This window comes from Dermacentor albipictus, chromosome 4 (assembly GCF_038994185.2).
Source record: "Dermacentor albipictus isolate Rhodes 1998 colony chromosome 4, USDA_Dalb.pri_finalv2, whole genome shotgun sequence".
Taxonomy (NCBI): Eukaryota; Metazoa; Arthropoda; class Arachnida; order Ixodida; family Ixodidae; genus Dermacentor; species Dermacentor albipictus.
In genome coordinates, this window is record NC_091824.1 from 52,229,266 (window position 1) to 52,246,157 (window position 16,892).

Consider the following 16,892-nt stretch of genomic DNA (forward strand, 5'->3'; position numbering starts at 1 on the left):
ATGGTAGCGTTAAGAAGTTTCACTCAATGAGTTGCTTCGCTCATGTGTTAGGTGTGCTTGTTATTGTGTGCGTTTTGTGTACTTCACAAAACGCGCGTGATTATGTGAGTTTGCGAAGGGTGCTTGAGTGTGCGAAAGGTGAAATTTGTTCATGCGGAATTTCCACAATATAAAGGAGAGTAATTGAAGAGTGTACAGAAAAGCGTATGAAATATCTCTCGCCTTGTGGCTAGAGGTCATAGACGATGAGTACTGTTGAACGCACCAGCCCCACGTCTGTTTTCAGTCGTAGACATTCGCTTCATCAAGATTACTTCAAGTATCGTAACTGGTATCGCTTGAGCGATATTATACGGTCTCGAAAGCTACTAAATAAGTGCGCTTTTTTTTTCTTTGCATCATGTACCTCTGCGCAGTTTTTTTTTATCCGGACGAATATTTATGCTTATAACTGATGTGAGCTGGTATATTTTAATTGTAACACAATTTTTTTCCGTAAAATTATATGCAGTCATTGGGCGCTAATAAGTGGGTTGAATTTGTTTTCAGCGTTATTGGTGATATTACTCTAATCTAACAATATTACATACGACTTCACAGCCACCAGGAGCCCTAAAGAAAGAGGCTCTCTATATATAGTGAAAGCGCAGTGGTCAGAGATTTCTTTGGATCGTGTCAAAGCACCTCAGGACACCTTCGAAGGCAAGTGAGCTGTTCAACACCAGAGTGGCAAGAAAGATTCCAACTCCAGGTAGTTCGAGCATACATCTAGGGTCCTTCTAGCACTGCAAAGGCCTAACTTGTACTACGTGATCAAAGAAGGCCACAGATAGAGGACAGCACTTTGTTCTTATCGCTTGTCTCTCTAGTCCTCCAGTTCCACAAACTCACTATCTAGGAAAAAGTTAGAGTACCTAGAATGCTTTCATAACGGACAACGAAACGCCCGGTAGAAGGCAATAGAACTAAAGGTAAAAGGAAACGGCTGACAATGCAAGCCTTCTTGGCATTAGGGAGAGTAAATGTCGAAGTAATATTTTTTAAAAATAATTTGCTCCAGCTTCTAGGATCTCAAAACCTACCGGCACTCCAAACACAACGGAAGACGTAAACGCCAAACAGCATTCTGCAATTTCCGTTGCAGCAGTTATACTTTGCGCTTGAAGGAGTTATTTCTTGCCGGCTCCTTCTTCAATCTGGGGTGCGTCAAAATTGTGGATGGTGATTCGCGGATATGTCTGCGTAGGCGTCCGCAGCCATGGCCGCTGTACATAGACATTGACCCACATGGTCAGATGGTACTGAAACCACCGAAGAACATAAGCACTTTCGGACACTCTAAGAAACCGTTCCTGTTGAGTGTACAATGCTCCAAATGAACTTGCGAGGTAAATATTACTCCGCTACAGCGAGCAGGGTGAACACAACTTCGCATAAGAAATCACTCGCATTTCTTGGCGCATTTTGAAGCCTCCTCTATTGTGCCCAGCTTAAAATTGTGGCTCCATAGCCACGCGTGACAGCTGACTGGCGCTACGTATTGGGCAATTGTGCGCACCCCTACAACCGTCTCGTACACGGAAAAGCGCCAGTATTTAGCGTATCCCACAAATACTGTCAATGCTCCTTTGTAATTTTCGGGTATCGTTGTCAGAAGCCAGCCTTGAAACGCTACAAGTAAGTGCAACACTGAAAGAACAGAAATGCAGAAAGAAGCAATTAGCTGCGCGTTTCCATCAGCCCCACCGATAGAATGACCCTAACACTCTTGCAGACTAACACGCCACAAACGTCACTTCACATAACCTCACTCTCAAGCAGTGCGATAATAGAATTTCTTAGATGAATTCATTGTTTCTCTGTCCACTTTAGACTTGCTTGCTGAGCACATTCAAAAATCTTTTTAGCACCGGCATATATTATGCTGTTTTTGTTTAAGTGATTGTCTGGGCATGCTTATTACTGTCATTATTGGTCTTCATTGTCTATTTATATATTTATTGTGCGTACGCTGTATGGCTAGCATCAGATTTCGCGTTCTACTTATGTGTTTTTTTTTCCTGGCGCGTTAACAAAGCCAATGAGGCATTGACAGTATTTCAACATAAGTGAAATAAAGATGTGTTAAGGAGGGATGGGAAAAGCAAATATAGCGCTCTTCATATCTCCGTCATCACTGCCGCGTCCTGTAAAAAAAAAAACTATTCTGCGGGAATGTATTCATTGAAAGGCATCGCATTCGCTCGAGCGTGTTCTCCGTTTTGAAGAAAATTACTTGTACCTGTTCAAGAGATTCCGAAAGGTTTGAACTTCCGGCAAGCACCTCCTGTAAAAACGCTGGTTTTTGATCCTTACTTTCTTCTTAGTGGGAACATTTTAGCTTCTCTCGCTCTGACGCTACGTATAGGGAGGTGGGGGATGGAGCTGACGAATATTTTATTAATATCATCTGACAATTGCGGCTATGGTCTTGTCCGAGAAGTGGCCTATCAGACTCATTCTTCTTTACCTATGCTTCCTTTCAGCCAGGCATTGAGAAGGAAAAAAGTGTGTTTTGGGAATATGTCAGAAAGCCATGAAAAACAGCTGCAGAGGATGCCGGGTTATTTTTATACACCTGATAGCAGTTGTTCGGTGGCGCGTTCTGAACAGTGTGAATAAACATGAAAATGTGCAAGCATGTGCACTACGACTTGAAGTCCTTTTGCCATTTTGCTACGGCATGGTCCAGGAAAAGAGAAAATGGCGAAGACGAAAGCTGGGGGCAGGATCTCGGCACCATCACTGCACCGCTTGTAAATAAACCAAGTTAATGCCTGACAATATATAACACTCCAGGAACGATCCATAGAATAAACGACAGTTTCACGGGCTGTAATTAATGATGGCACGCTGTACTAAATGGAGAAAAAGATTAATCGCGAAGGATAGCTGGTTTTCAGTGCTAGTGCGCTGGCGACACAGTTCCGCCACTAAGGTATAAACATAGCTGAATTAATTTAGATCGTTCGGGATAATTCATTTATTTAATAATTGAAACAACTACTGATGTGTGCGATACAAAATGGTGCGTCCAAATATTTAGTGCAGAAGGGTACTACGCAGAAAAATTATTAGCGAAGCATTGACCTTGGGAAACTTTCTGAGTGGCTACCCTAACCCAGTGTTAAAATTGTTATGGATGAATGTGTAGTGCATCTTTATACCTGATATGAGAAGTCATGCTGTCTGAGAAGGTTTGAAAGAATGTGTTTGTTTCAAGCTGGCGGGCAAATGGGTAGTACGTGTTATGTTTTACAAGCAGTGTTGATATGCAAAATGATCAACATTTTTTTATTGTAGAAGCCTACCAGAATGTGGTCGCTTCCCTACTTTACTACAGTCTAGATTACACATGTTTGTGATCTCTTCAGATCAGTGCTTAGAATTGTTCATTGTCAAAGCCTATTTGCGATCACATGCCATTCCTCACGTTATCACGTTTCTGTCAAGGCGCAGTTTCCTCTTGTATTCTTCGCGCAGACATGAAATGAGAAAAAACCTCCCCATTTAGTTCACGAGGCTTGCAATGTGGGCTTGTTGGTTACTGTTACTAAGTACTTATGATAGCGCTATCCGTGTCCCTGTGTGTCTTCCTTTGTCCCGCCTTTTAATCCCGCTACCGCACACCCTGTTTAGACCATAAATGACAGCATATCGCGGTATCTTCCCTTTACCACAAAAAAAAAACGCTGTAGGAGTAGGCTTTGCAGCGTCTTTAGAAAGCAGTCTGCGCGAGCTTATTTAAGCATAATCCGTTATGTGGCGACCAGGACGGTGCAAAAAAAAGTTGACGCCATGACTTTTAGGAGCACAATGTTTCCACATTGCGAAGCTTCCTGTGAAGCTTCACTACATTTTAATGTGCTTTTCGTAAAGCTGTGAATTTCGAATTCAGACAAGAGGGAAATGATATAATTAGGAGCGGCATTTCGTGAAAGGTCTCATGTCTCAAAAGCAAAAGTAGGGTAGAGGTTAGAGTAATGTGTAAATCTATCTCTCCAGCGTGTACGTTGCAGCTGAGGAGAACTCAGTCCGTGGTATATCTGTTACTAAGTACTTGTGATATAACCTTACCTACAGTAGAAAGTATAATAAGCCGAGTTTGTTTGATTTGCAAGATGTTAAACCTGAAGAATTGCCCGAAGGCATTGCCTGGAGCACGCGCAAGAAACTTCTTCTGACCTTCGGCAAGAGCCTTGTATGTACACGTTTAGAATACGGCTTCATAGTTTATCAGTTAGCTGAACCAAGTGCCTCGAAATTTCATGACCCTCTTCGTAATTTAGGCATTCGCCTCGCGACCGATGCCTCCAGAACAAGTCCGTTACGAAGCCTCTGCGCGGAGCATAATCACTGGTCTCTGCATCTGCAGAAAACCTATTGCAATTTTACATAGTTTGCAAAAGTGCATTAAAACCGCCGCTCATGCTTCATGTTCCACCATATTCCACCATAAGCGATACCCCCCCCCCCCCCCCCCGCCATCATGTGCAGTACTTTCTCTGACTGGACATGCTGCGAGACGACCCTTTCTGCGGCGTGTAAGGGGGCTCGGCAAAGAAATGAGCGTCCCACTCCTGATTGAACGTTCAATTGCTCCAGCGAAGCTGTTGCCGCCGTGGCACGGACAAGTCATAGCACGTGACGCAACGCTTATAGACGTTACAAAACATACTCCAGAAGCACACATTAGAATGCATTTCCTCAAACTTCAGCCAAAATATTCGTGCCCAGAATTTTACACTGACGCATCTAAGTCTCCTACTGGCATGTCTTAGATAGCCGTTGCCATATCGTTCTTGGAGTCGAATGTCCCGCACCGGGAAACAAATACTTTCCCTTTAGAGGCCTACGTAGTAATGTCGGCTGTCTAGTATATCCAGAAAATAAAGCCAGAAAAAGTCGTTATATTTACAGACTTTTTAAGCATCGTAAGACCCCTACCGACATTCTGTAAACAGAAGGAACCTGCACTCAATAAGAATTACACAATCCTGTGCACAACATATATGTTTAACCAGCATGCCATCAGATGCTTAGTGCCTAGACAAAGAAAAATTGAGCGCAGCATGCTTGCCGACAATACGGCAGCATCCATGAAAACAAAAAGGAACAATTCTATCATAGGAGTCCTAGCCAAAAATTTGGAACGTTTCTTACAGATGAAACTTGAGAGCTATTGGCAGCACACGTGAGTCACTGAGACCCAAAATATACAACGAGTTTTTTATGCGAACCGCAGTAAATTGGCCCCCTGTCACGAAAATACAACAAATTGAGGTAACTTTCTGTCGTCTTTGAATAGGACACACATATGGCACTCACTGCTATCTCTTGACCGGTGATACCTCTCCCATCTTTATTAAGTGTTGCGAAACACTGACAGTCCTTGACGTCTTGCTTGAGAGTCGAGAATTTGAAGGTCCAAGGAAAACCTATTTTGCCCTGACATACTGGAAACACTCTCCCATTTACCCTGCAATGTCTTTCGAAATAGAACCATTTTTATTGACAGTACCGTGAGTTTGAGGTTTTTACACGATGTTGGTAAAGTGCCAGCTATGAGACCAATCTATTCGTAGCAGACCCTCTTGCTAGAGATTAATTCGGCAACAACAGTTCTACACTTCTTACAACACACGATTTGCCTCCCAGTCCTTGGTGTAAGGCCCTTGTTAAGGCACTAGTGCCGATGCCATCGATACGTTCTACGTCATTACTTCATAATAAAACCTTTATGGTCATATATCACTCAGCTGCAAACATTGTCATAATTTTAATACGGATATATTTCCCGGAAGTTGCAGCGATTCAGTTTACACTCCAGTACAGCCATGCTACATCCACCGTTCGCATTCAACTTCTGCATTTCATAAACGACTCACTGAGAACTCATCACCGCGCATGGCGCTACTTGTTCATATCTGGCCCTTGCGCCATAAAACCCCATACATCATCAAGACTTTTCAAAGTTTCAGCGGAACCAACAGTTGGAAGCGGATATAAAAAGAGTGCGATCTGCAAATTAATTAGGCAATGGCGGACCGGAAACCACTCAGACATGTGAGTCTATAAATTTGCTGGGAACGCCATGTAGGCTTTCGAAAATCTAACGCATGCCCTCAGACATGTCGAACGGGGTTCTGCTAATTTGTTCTGATTTTCCCGGCAAATATATGGTGAAAGGTAAGTTTCTGCTTCCACTGTTGAATTTTACTTCTAGAAAAAGCCTGAATGAGCCCATATAAATCTACAAAGACTGAAGAGCACACCTGTCTAACATTTCCCAACTTCACATGAGGGCCAACAAGGCAGTGCGTTTACAACTACGGCAGTCGCTTTACGTGCACAAGCATCGCGTCAGCACCCAATCACGTCCAAACTATAGACAGTGATCGGTTGCTTCGCAGGATTTTTGAGAATGAGTGGACAGAATTTGTCTGTCTCACTGCTTTACAGAGACATGCACTTCTGTATTCCGCATTCTGAGTAACGCACATATCCTTGATAAACTCAAAAACAGAGCATAGTTTTCTTGTTGCAGTAGCAATGTAGTTATCATTGGTCAAGTAGAAATGTTTAGATAAAATTGAATTTATTGTGATCATACGAGGCTAATGGATGCAGGCAGGTCACTTTTATCCATAGTATCCTCCGTAGCCAAATCCAATAAGTTTCTTGTATCCACCGCCGCCATATCCAAGGCCGTACCCTAGTCCGCCGTAGCCAAGGCCGCCGTAGCCCAATCCATAGCCTCCGTATCCGATTCCGTAGCCTCCATATCCTAGACCATAGCCGTAGCCGAGGCCACCATAGCCGAGGCCACCGTAGCCGAGACCTCCGTATCCCAGGCCAAGATAACCGCCCGAGACGACGGCAATAGTGAGACACAGGGCCGCAAGCAAGGCCTGAAAATGTGAATAATTACGAGATTTACACAAAGTCCTTAAAAAAGTGATGTAGAACTTTTAGAATTTCTGCATTCACGATTTCATGCTATATTATATAAGAGTTAAACCACCTAACTATGAATAAGGAAGGAACTCAAGTAAAGCTAAAAGATAAAGTAAGTGGAAAATGTCGCCTCGATTTTCAAATATTCTTAAAGTGAAATAATTGCTTCGTTTGTATCCCTACCATCTTCTTCGCCATTTCGGCTAATGATATATCCTATCAATAAATGGTTTTCTCAATAATTCATTCTCATGTTCTCATACGTTAATAAAAAAAAACAGCCGGTATAGATAATAGATGGCGTTAAATTATTTTAAGTTCTAGCGCACTGGCGGCAGTAACGAAATGAGTTCTTATTCCTTGTGCTGGAGAGGTCACAACAAGTGCCCTGTATATTATTTATTAAAATCTTAAATTCAGAAAGGGAAGCTGCATCATAATAGAGGACTATGTAGCAGAGAGCACCGAAACTAATTTTATATGCTGTATTTTTTAGCCTGCCTGAAAACATCATTGGGAAAGTATTTTTACCTATAGCGAATAAAAGAAATAGGTTATAGAGCCATTGAAGGCAGCATTTGAGGCCACGATGTCGCGCACAGTCACATAATACCCGAGAATACCATAGCAATTATGCAATTGTCTCTGATAGCACATGCTATGACTGCTGCTTATGTAGAGATCAGAAGGCAAGTAGGCTCTTTTCACTACTGCGTTATGACGAAGTAGGACATATAGAAATAACTCCCGCGGTTTTCAGCCTTGAACTGAAGCATCCCTCCAAATAAATCCAGGACTGCGTAAAGCGATCTGTCGGCGTCCAAGCGACAAACATCGTACGGCGGCAAACTTCACACGCCTGGCATCAGAAATTTTAACGCTGGTGTCCCACTAGGACTGACCAGATGTATCCGTCAGACTAACGCCACCCCAGGAAGCACCCAACGCGTTGCGATGAACATAATTCAATCCGCGAGTAGAATTGATCCAACCAAAATGCCTTCGCTTCCGGTTTGTCTGCTTGTAACGGCATACAAGTTGCCGGATTACACGAAACGAAATTCGCAATAACCGGCTAAATACGTGGTATCATGGCACCTGAAATAGCATTTTCGAGGACATGTGGCCCCTTCGCAGATTGGTGCAACTTTATTTGAGTGTAGTGCTAGAAATAATAGCAAAAAGGCTTTGCGATAAGCTGCCGCGTCTATGGGCTGCGAAACCTGCTACACCAGCCAGAGCTTTAAGCAAAATCGCATCGGACATCGCGCTTTCTTGCAAGTGCGTTAAAGAGGCACGGTCACGTTACGTATGCGGCGTGAACACTACTGAACAAAGAGGCAATGCCGAATCGCGCAGTTGTGCCTCAAAGCAGGCCTTCAGGGAAACTATCTCTGGTTCCGTACTTCTTATCAATGTTAATTGTCAGCATGGCTATTCTAGGAAGTGTTGCAAAGAGAGGCGCTTTTAGCCACAGCCGCAGCTTCCGCTTCTGTCATAGACACGAGTTTTGCGCATATTTCGCCTAAAATGAGAAAGGAGAATCATTTTAACCAATCGATATTGGGCACTGCATTGACAAGAGTATTGATCGGGTTCGACAGCGTTACGAATACATTGCTCCAAATTCAAAGCCCCCTCGTCATTTGTTTTCCTTACCCGTGACAGGTCACCGTGAAAGTTCGCTGCATGTACCTCAGGCATAAGCAGTTAGAGAAAGGTATCATGAGGACGCCCTGGAATAACTGGCGAGTCGATCAACCAGGACATCTCCAGCATATCATTAAAGTTTGCATATCTTGCTTTCTCCCATGAGGGCCACCAAGTTCTTCAAATACTACCTTTGTGATCAATGCAGTTCCTAACCATGGCGTTCATAAGAACAGTGTTTACGTTCTATTGCAAAGGTAAGAAAAAATTATGGGGATTTACGTGCCAAAACAACTTTCTGATTATGAGGTACGCCATAGTGAAGGACTCTGGAAATTTCGACCACCTGATTCTCTTTAACGTGCACCTAAATTTAAGTATATGGGCGTTTTCGCATTTCGCCCCCATATAAATGCAGCAGCCCTGGCCGGGATTCGATCCCACGACCTCGTGCTCAGCAGCCCAACACCATAGCCACTCAGCAACCACGGCGGGTCATTGCGAAAGGAAGCTTACCATACCGTGAAAAAATAATCAAAACCGGTAGCCTGAAAATATATACGACCTCTAATCTACTCATGGAGCAGAAATTCCGCGGCATTAAGCGAATTCGAAACTAATATCGTTTGACAGTGCAAATCCATACAACGAGGCTAAAGGATAATACTAAACGGCGTAATTTACTTTTCTCAACTCTATGATGACGTACAGCGGCTACGTAGGTTCTACTGCACCCGAGACTAGGGTGAACACTGGAATCGTATTCTCTGCAGTTGCCTTCCTAGACATAATTGGCTTGTGCACACTTGAACCAGCCCAAATGAAGACTTCCCGACAATGAAAAGACTATCTTACAAACGAAGCGCTTTCTTACTTAAGTGTCCACCACGTTTTTCGCATTTTGCAGAGCACACTGCCGCTGTAGCAACCTGCTCCAACACGGAAGGATACCTTTTCGGAGATATTGCTGCCAAGAATTGTAGTTATAACTTGAATGTAGTGGGGCATAGTGCCTCATTAGTAATTGTAACAAATTTCCTGCGACGCTCACGACACGTTCTAAGTACAGAAAGTTGCTATCACGAGTTGAAAGATAAATCAAGAAAATAATAAAAACAAACAAAAATATACACCGCTATGCTGTTGTACCAGCAGGTAAGATACACAACCTAAAGTTCCTAAAACAGAGGGAATTGTGAAAAAAACTTACCAGAGATTTCATTTTGTTAGGTGGTGGGCGTCGTATGCCAACTGCGAAAGGTTGTTGTTCTCGAGGACGGGGGCCATCCGCTTATATACATGCTCCGTGAAGGCCAGGCTGGCGTAGCACCTCGGCTATGCAAGAGCAGCGGAAAGTGAAATTATTCGACTCGGGAAATTACCTGCGCGAAACTGTACCACTATGATACTTTCTTTTTTTTTCTTCTCGGGGTCGACTCAGGGACGAAACGCGAAGGACCGTATCCGTTAGCCATGCCTTGGCAAGGAAGGGAAGCCCGCTGTGAACCTACCGCTTCCTCCCCGAGCTGCTTTCCCCGCTTCCGGACGACATGGACAGCAGAAAACAGTGGAGACCAGTTCCACGGGCCTGCCTCTGGCGACTAAGACGTTCGGTTTCACGGTCTGGTGAAATTCTCACAGCCCTATTATGTAAAGAAATTGTTCTGCAGTGGTATTGTGGTGGCTTTTTATGCGACAAACGTAGCTGCTGAGTAACGTGGTAGTCACCCTAGGTGGGATCTCTGTGTTTTTTTGATGGGTGCTACAAGCATTTCAGTAAGGATCATTGGTTGACACAGATGCGGGGCTCGCTTCGTGAAGGAACTCGGGGAAATTCGGACGTGCATATTCAAACTAGGAAAAACAAAACAAAAAAAGGTTATTGAAGCAAGTCGATATCTTGTGGACTTCTTTTGCGGTATTTTCCCGCACCACTTATCACTGGCTTTCTTGGAAATCCTACTTTGTCTCCATGTACACCCCAATTCGAAGAGGAAAACTCAAATTATCGCGTTAGTAGAGCAACGATGCAACGCACCACATTTTAAACGAGAACAGCAGTGATGGAAAAGTGCTCAAACCAATCACTTGCGCACAAGTGTTCTGTTAATTACGAGGAGACGTTAAGGCACTTAGCTACCAACTGAGGAAATGGAATGCAAACAAAAAGAAATATCCCCTAACGATACTACTAACGCAGCTGCTTCAGCACGCATCTATTATAGGCAGATGGGCTATTACTGTATAGTATATCTAGCTAAACCGCCTAATCTAAACTTGCGCACATTGATCGGCAGTACAGTCAGAAAGCCATTCGAAGCCGCGAGAATTTTCGTATCTCCCGACATGGGCAGCGATAATAATAAAATAAGCTCAGCTGCGTCAAAAAAGCTCGGTTTCTTGAGGCACACGCTAAAAATAGCACCATCCAACGTCAAACTATTCACCTACAATGGTAATACACAATCCAAATTATAAGTTAAAAGTGCTGTGCCGGACTCTTATCCAAAGAAAGACATTACGAAACTGGAAATGGTGCAACTAAAAGCGTTTTTTTTTCATCTTTAATGCCTACCAGCGGAATGACACTCTGACAATAATTATGGCCACTAGCAACATTCCTTTCTTACAGCACCGAAGAGTGATTACTATACTAAGGTTTCTCCTTTGGCTTCCGTAAGTTTAATATTAGTCCTGAAAACTACTTAAGACGCCAACATTCTAGACAAACTAGCGATACGCATGCTCAAACCTTTGAACCGGATTGCGCGCGCATCAAGATATTCAGGTTCTCTATTTTTCCTCGCACCATAAATGAATGGAACGCTTTAACAATTGAAGCGTTTCTGGAAACGGATAACCCTGAATTTCAAATCTATGTATATTTTTTTCATGAACACAGGATGCAAACAAACTATGAGGCTGTCAAATAAATGTGTGATTAGTGCTTTGCTGTGTTGCATGACTTTTACCTGTACATTGTTACAATAGTGTGCTCTGCTACTGAACTGTGTTTTCACCCCTTCTGTTATAGTATATTGTATGAATTTATTGCATAGATTTTTCGTATTATGCCACGCCTGCTTGCTCTACGGACAGCAGTATCATAAAAATAAAAAAATATATACAGATACGTTTTTTATGTAATAATTCAAAAATTCAATAATTCATTGTTATGCGCAAGCTTTACGGACATGCATGCGTGCGCGTAAGTGTTCGGACACGAACATAGCGCTAAAACTTCCGTGTAACATCCAAGCTAAGTCATCATAAGAAAAGTTATTGTTTCGATCGTGGAATACGTGCATGTGCACAGCCCAGCATCTCGCGTACAATATTTGGGGTTCAGTGGACACCCAGTCACATCGAATGTGAAACTGTAAATATGTGGTCATTCTAGGTAATTTCAATCCAGCAAGCCCTGCCCGGGGTTATCAAAGCGAAAAACCTAAAGGCCGTCGGGTTGCTGAGACGCTTGCGCTCCATCGCATCACCCTTGTTACAATGGTCGTTTAGCATTCTTATACTCGAAATTCCTTCTTGATGATTAATGATTCACCGACGAGCGTGCAGCTATGAAGAGCCCTTCACGCTCTATATCTGGAATATGGAGCTCGTGACTACATCAGGCTAACCAAGGCTGACGGGGAAGATTAGCGCACCTTTGGACTAGACGGGACCCTACATAGACTGCGACACGCAAACAATAGAGCTCTTCAGAAGCTACAATGGCGAGAGAGATGGAAAATCACTCATGGTATAACATCATGGAGAACCGGGGAAGAGACCGTCATAGCCTTGCTCCTGATCTCTAAGCAGCAGCAAGACGCACCCCTGAACGTACCGTTAGCATTAACAATTGGGATGCATTCAGAGGCAACCAGAGTTCACCTGCCCTTCAGGACGCCCCGCGACAATTCTGGCCTGGATCCAACAGTTTCAAACCCTGAAATGCATGCTTGTCCCTTCTTTTTTATATAATATGCCTCTAGAAGTTCCAGTGCTTTTTTCGTTACTGCACTTGCGCAGGATCGTAACCTGCTTGAGCAGAGGCCCGCATTTATGATCTAGGCAATGCATCGGTAAATGACGTTGCTCCCGGTTTTTAATAGACCTTTTGTTTTCACGGATTCGCACGTTCAAACAGCGGCCCATCTGGCATATGTAGAATTGGCCGCATGTCAGGGGAATCTGATAAATAACGCCAACTTGGCAATCTACACGGGGGTTCTTGTGTTTCACGCCACAGCCACCTTGCTTCTTTCTGGTGTGAAGTCACCCAATGAGGGCGCAAAGGTGCAGGGCAAATCATCCGACACAACCACGCGTCGAGGTGTGAAAGAGGCAGACCTAGAGGCGAAGGTGATCACGGGCTTGCAGCACGCCTGCGTGACCCGAGCCGTTCACTTTCGATTTGCATGACGCTGATTTCTCGCCGCAATTCCGCTCTGCCAAGAACCGCTGCCCACGGCAACATAATTTTTGCTTGGCCCAGTTGGTGCTTCCTGGGACTGATGTTATCTCGCACACGAACGACGAAACAAAGGCGCCATCGTGTCTTTCTCAAAATTATTCTTGGTGTCCATATTTCATTGTTATCGTCTTAAATGACATGTATCTCCGCTGCTGGTCCTGTATGATGCTACAAAAAAAAAAGAAACTAGGCGTGCAGACACACGCACATGCGTGCAGACGCACCCCTGAACGTACCGTTAGCATTAACAATTGGGATGCATTCAGAGGCAACCAGAGTTCACCTGCCCTTCAGGACGCCCCGCGACAATTCTGGCCTGGATCCAACAGTTTCAAACCCTGAAATGCATGCTTGTCCCTTCTTTTTTATATAATATGCCTCTAGAAGTTCCAGTGCTTTTTTCGTTACTGCACTTGCGCAGGATCGTAACCTGCTTGAGCAGAGGCCCGCATTTATGATCTAGGCAATGCATCGGTAAATGACGTTGCTCCCGGTTTTTAATAGACCTTTTGTTTTCACGGATTCGCACGTTCAAACAGCGGCCCATCTGGCATATGTAGAATTGGCCGCATGTCAGGGGAATCTGATAAATAACGCCAACTTGGCAATCTACACGGGGGTTCTTGTGTTTCACGCCACAGCCACCTTGCTTCTTTCTGGTGTGAAGTCACCCAATGAGGGCGCAAAGGTGCAGGGCAAATCATCCGACACAACCACGCGTCGAGGTGTGAAAGAGGCAGACCTAGAGGCGAAGGTGATCACGGGCTTGCAGCACGCCTGCGTGACCCGAGCCGTTCACTTTCGATTTGCATGACGCTGATTTCTCGCCGCAATTCCGCTCTGCCAAGAACCGCTGCCCACGGCAACATAATTTTTGCTTGGCCCAGTTGGTGCTTCCTGGGACTGATGTTATCTCGCACACGAACGACGAAACAAAGGCGCCATCGTGTCTTTCTCAAAATTATTCTTGGTGTCCATATTTCATTGTTATCGTCTTAAATGACATGTATCTCCGCTGCTGGTCCTGTATGATGCTACAAAAAAAAAAGAAACTAGGCGTGCAGACACACGCACGAGAAAGGACTGACACACGCTCCGTCTATCAAGTGAAGGGTTGCACAGTGACGGAAAAAAAGGTAGACAGAAAACTTATCTGCGCATGCTCACGAATGGCATCACCGCCTACCAAACTTATCTGCGCATTGTCAGGAGAGGCAGCGCCAACCACAAGTCAGGAAGGCACGCGGGCCTATGCGAATCACAAATGCTTAAGTGTGTAGGCAAGTGTTTCACGTAGTAGTGACGGCAAAGAACAGAATAGCAAAACTGTGAATAACGAAACTAGGTTTTATTGGGTGAACCTGTGCCCACAAAAGTCGTCAAAATCTGATTTGCGGGTCAAGCGCGTCAGCTTTTATACATGAGCCGTCGAAGGTTCCAGAAGATTCACTGGTGTCCGCATGTCTTTCAGAAAGTACTACACAATTCTCGTCGCGCATACAAGCAGTCAGATTACACAAGGTTCCCCGACAACAGATAGCCGACAAAACGATCGATAACATTCGAGGATGTTCCGATATATGCAGGGGCGTCTTGCCCTGACCGGCAGGATTTGAGAGAGGGTGAAACGCGGTCACCCATAAACATAGGCAAGCGGTTTGGGACACACACGCGCACACGCACACACGCGCAATTATTATAAAGCTAAGCTGTCATCGAAGTTTGGAGCGCATTGACAATCGCTACAGTAAAAGGGTGGACACTGTTCATCCGGTTAAAGACAGTGCATGGTCAATAATCTCTCATGGACACAGCGGCTTGTCTGCTCTACTTCAAAACGACCTCAGCAGAAAGGAACATTTGATACTATGCTCGCGGCCGCGCCATGCGAGGCTTGACGACCTGCGACGCAATGCGCAATTTCCACCAGTACTAAAAATGATTGAGCCTCGCCGCAATTTAGACCCCCTCCATCACTGCCTAACTCACCAGGACCACCCTTTCATTGCCGGCTTTCCGCGAAACCCTAAATTTGAAGCTGGAGCCCGCACCACTGTGGGAGACACATCTGCAGCTGGTCGACTTACGCCTTTTGCCAGCGTCCGTGGACCGACGCCGCCGTCCAGAGCGCAGGAAGCACTCGCGAATCAGCACATGCAGTCAGTACTTGTGCCAGTCACGTTTGCGTGGAAGCAGCCCTGGTTGGCTTCCACTGCCTTGGCACTGGAACCACGCGCACGTGTCCAAGAGTAGGTGTTAAATGATCAAGAACCATCAGACGTACTCACGGTCGAGCTGCTGGCAGTCCGCGAAACGCTGCACGAAGCACTCGAAAAGCATACAGGCATTTAGCAAATGAGGATTTATAGTGACCACCACGGGGCAATGTGCTTATTACGCGATCCCTACAAGGTCCGTCTAAATTGGTCGTGAAGCTTGGAACGAAAAGCGTGCCAAAACCCATCGCCAAAGATATCAGTTAGTGGTGCACGATTGAAGCGCGACTATGTGAGGGGGGAGAAACACTGTAAACTAAAAAACCTACGCAAAAAAAGAACGTTCGAAAATGTTTACTCCGAATGCTAGCGTACGAGTAAATATTTCGCTTCAAGTATTTTTGCTGTGCTAAAACAACAAATGTTATTTTCCCTATTTCTCAATTTCTTAGCTCGTTCTTGGTGACCGCTACTAACCAGTGAATCGCAGTGGCGCAAGACTTGGGAAGGATTTGCAAACCAGCTACTCTGTCGTGCGAAATGGCGTTGCACACATGAACGCGGTGGTTTCATCCGAGTTTTCAAATTTCCTTGCGTTTTTCTTCAAAGTGTGACGTGTGCTCCAATTTCAGTTTTGCGTGATCTAGCGCACGGCATTCATTGGTGAAACGTGTCAGTCCAGGTTTTTTGTTATCATGCAAATTAACGCTGCGGTATACTACGCGCTCGTCTCGTCGTCACGATAAATGTGAAACGCTCCGCGAAGAAGCATCCACTCCCCCCCCCCCCCCCCCCCCATCGCGCTATGTTCGTTTACTCGCCGTAACACAGGTTCTGAGTGTCCGACAGGTAGCAGAATTAGTAACTTGAACGTTTGATAAAGGATAATGTGGGGCAATGTTGTCTTGTCTGGTAACTGTTGCATATGAATAGATGGTGTCGCAAGGAGTTAGGAATGATTCTGTGAAAAGGATCCGCATATGTTGCTACACGACTGCCTGCTGGCCAAAGTACTTTCCTGCGTTCAAACATGTTTTGTTTGGCCGATTATATTGGTTGCATCATTCTACACGAAAGAAACCGAAGTTGCTTTTGAAACCTCTGTGGCAGAGTCACTTATCCTATTCGCTCACTTTCCTAAGGAAGCTATAAAAGCAATCGCTGTCAATAAATGCCTAATTATGTTCGCACTAAAACATACGTCACTCCTATAGTTAAACGAGGCGCTGACGTTTGAGCTGAGGCGAGTCATAAGCTCTCCTCAGCCTCAAAGGAAAAATTGCTTTAGCGTAGCGGAGGAAATGACGGACGCTATACAAATTCAAACATTCGCACCAAGGAGCATAGAATCGTGACACCACTGCCACTTCCGGTTGTGAGGTCACTTTTTAATTTTTTATTGTTTTGCTTGCTGTTAGTTCTCCCCACGATACGTAGATGGCGACGGTTGCAACGAGCCGCCATTTTCTTGACATGCGGGCTTCTATGGACGCTTCGCTACCAGTTTACATATACCGTGGTCCCTGCACTGACCGCACCGAAAGAAAGAGAGCAAG

General features: G+C 44.7%; 2 protein-coding genes across 4 annotated transcripts in view; both read right to left on the bottom strand.

Moving 5' to 3' along the window:
* LOC135909156 (doublesex- and mab-3-related transcription factor dmd-5-like) overlaps positions 1-15,903 on the bottom strand; it is a 305,350-nt gene extending 289,447 nt beyond the window's left edge. The window contains exons 1-2 of one of the 3 annotated variants that reach the window (XM_065440991.1): positions 15,814-15,903; positions 15,208-15,343 (exon numbers count right to left, since the gene is read on the bottom strand). The gene's annotated coding sequence lies outside the window, so the exon portion shown is untranslated. Of the gene's footprint in view, positions 1-15,207; positions 15,573-15,813 lie in introns of those variants that run through there. The other 2 variants (XM_065440989.2, XM_065440990.2) reach the window with 2 other exon arrangements.
* LOC135909186 (keratin-associated protein 19-4-like) lies at positions 6,681-7,194 on the bottom strand. The gene is made up of 2 exons (XM_065441013.1): positions 7,180-7,194; positions 6,681-6,950 (listed from the first exon to the last, which is right to left on the bottom strand). Exons 1-2 carry the CDS (start codon positions 7,192-7,194, stop codon positions 6,681-6,683), a joined length of 285 nt encoding a protein of 94 aa, XP_065297085.1.
* Positions 15,904-16,892: the final 989 nt, after the last annotated feature.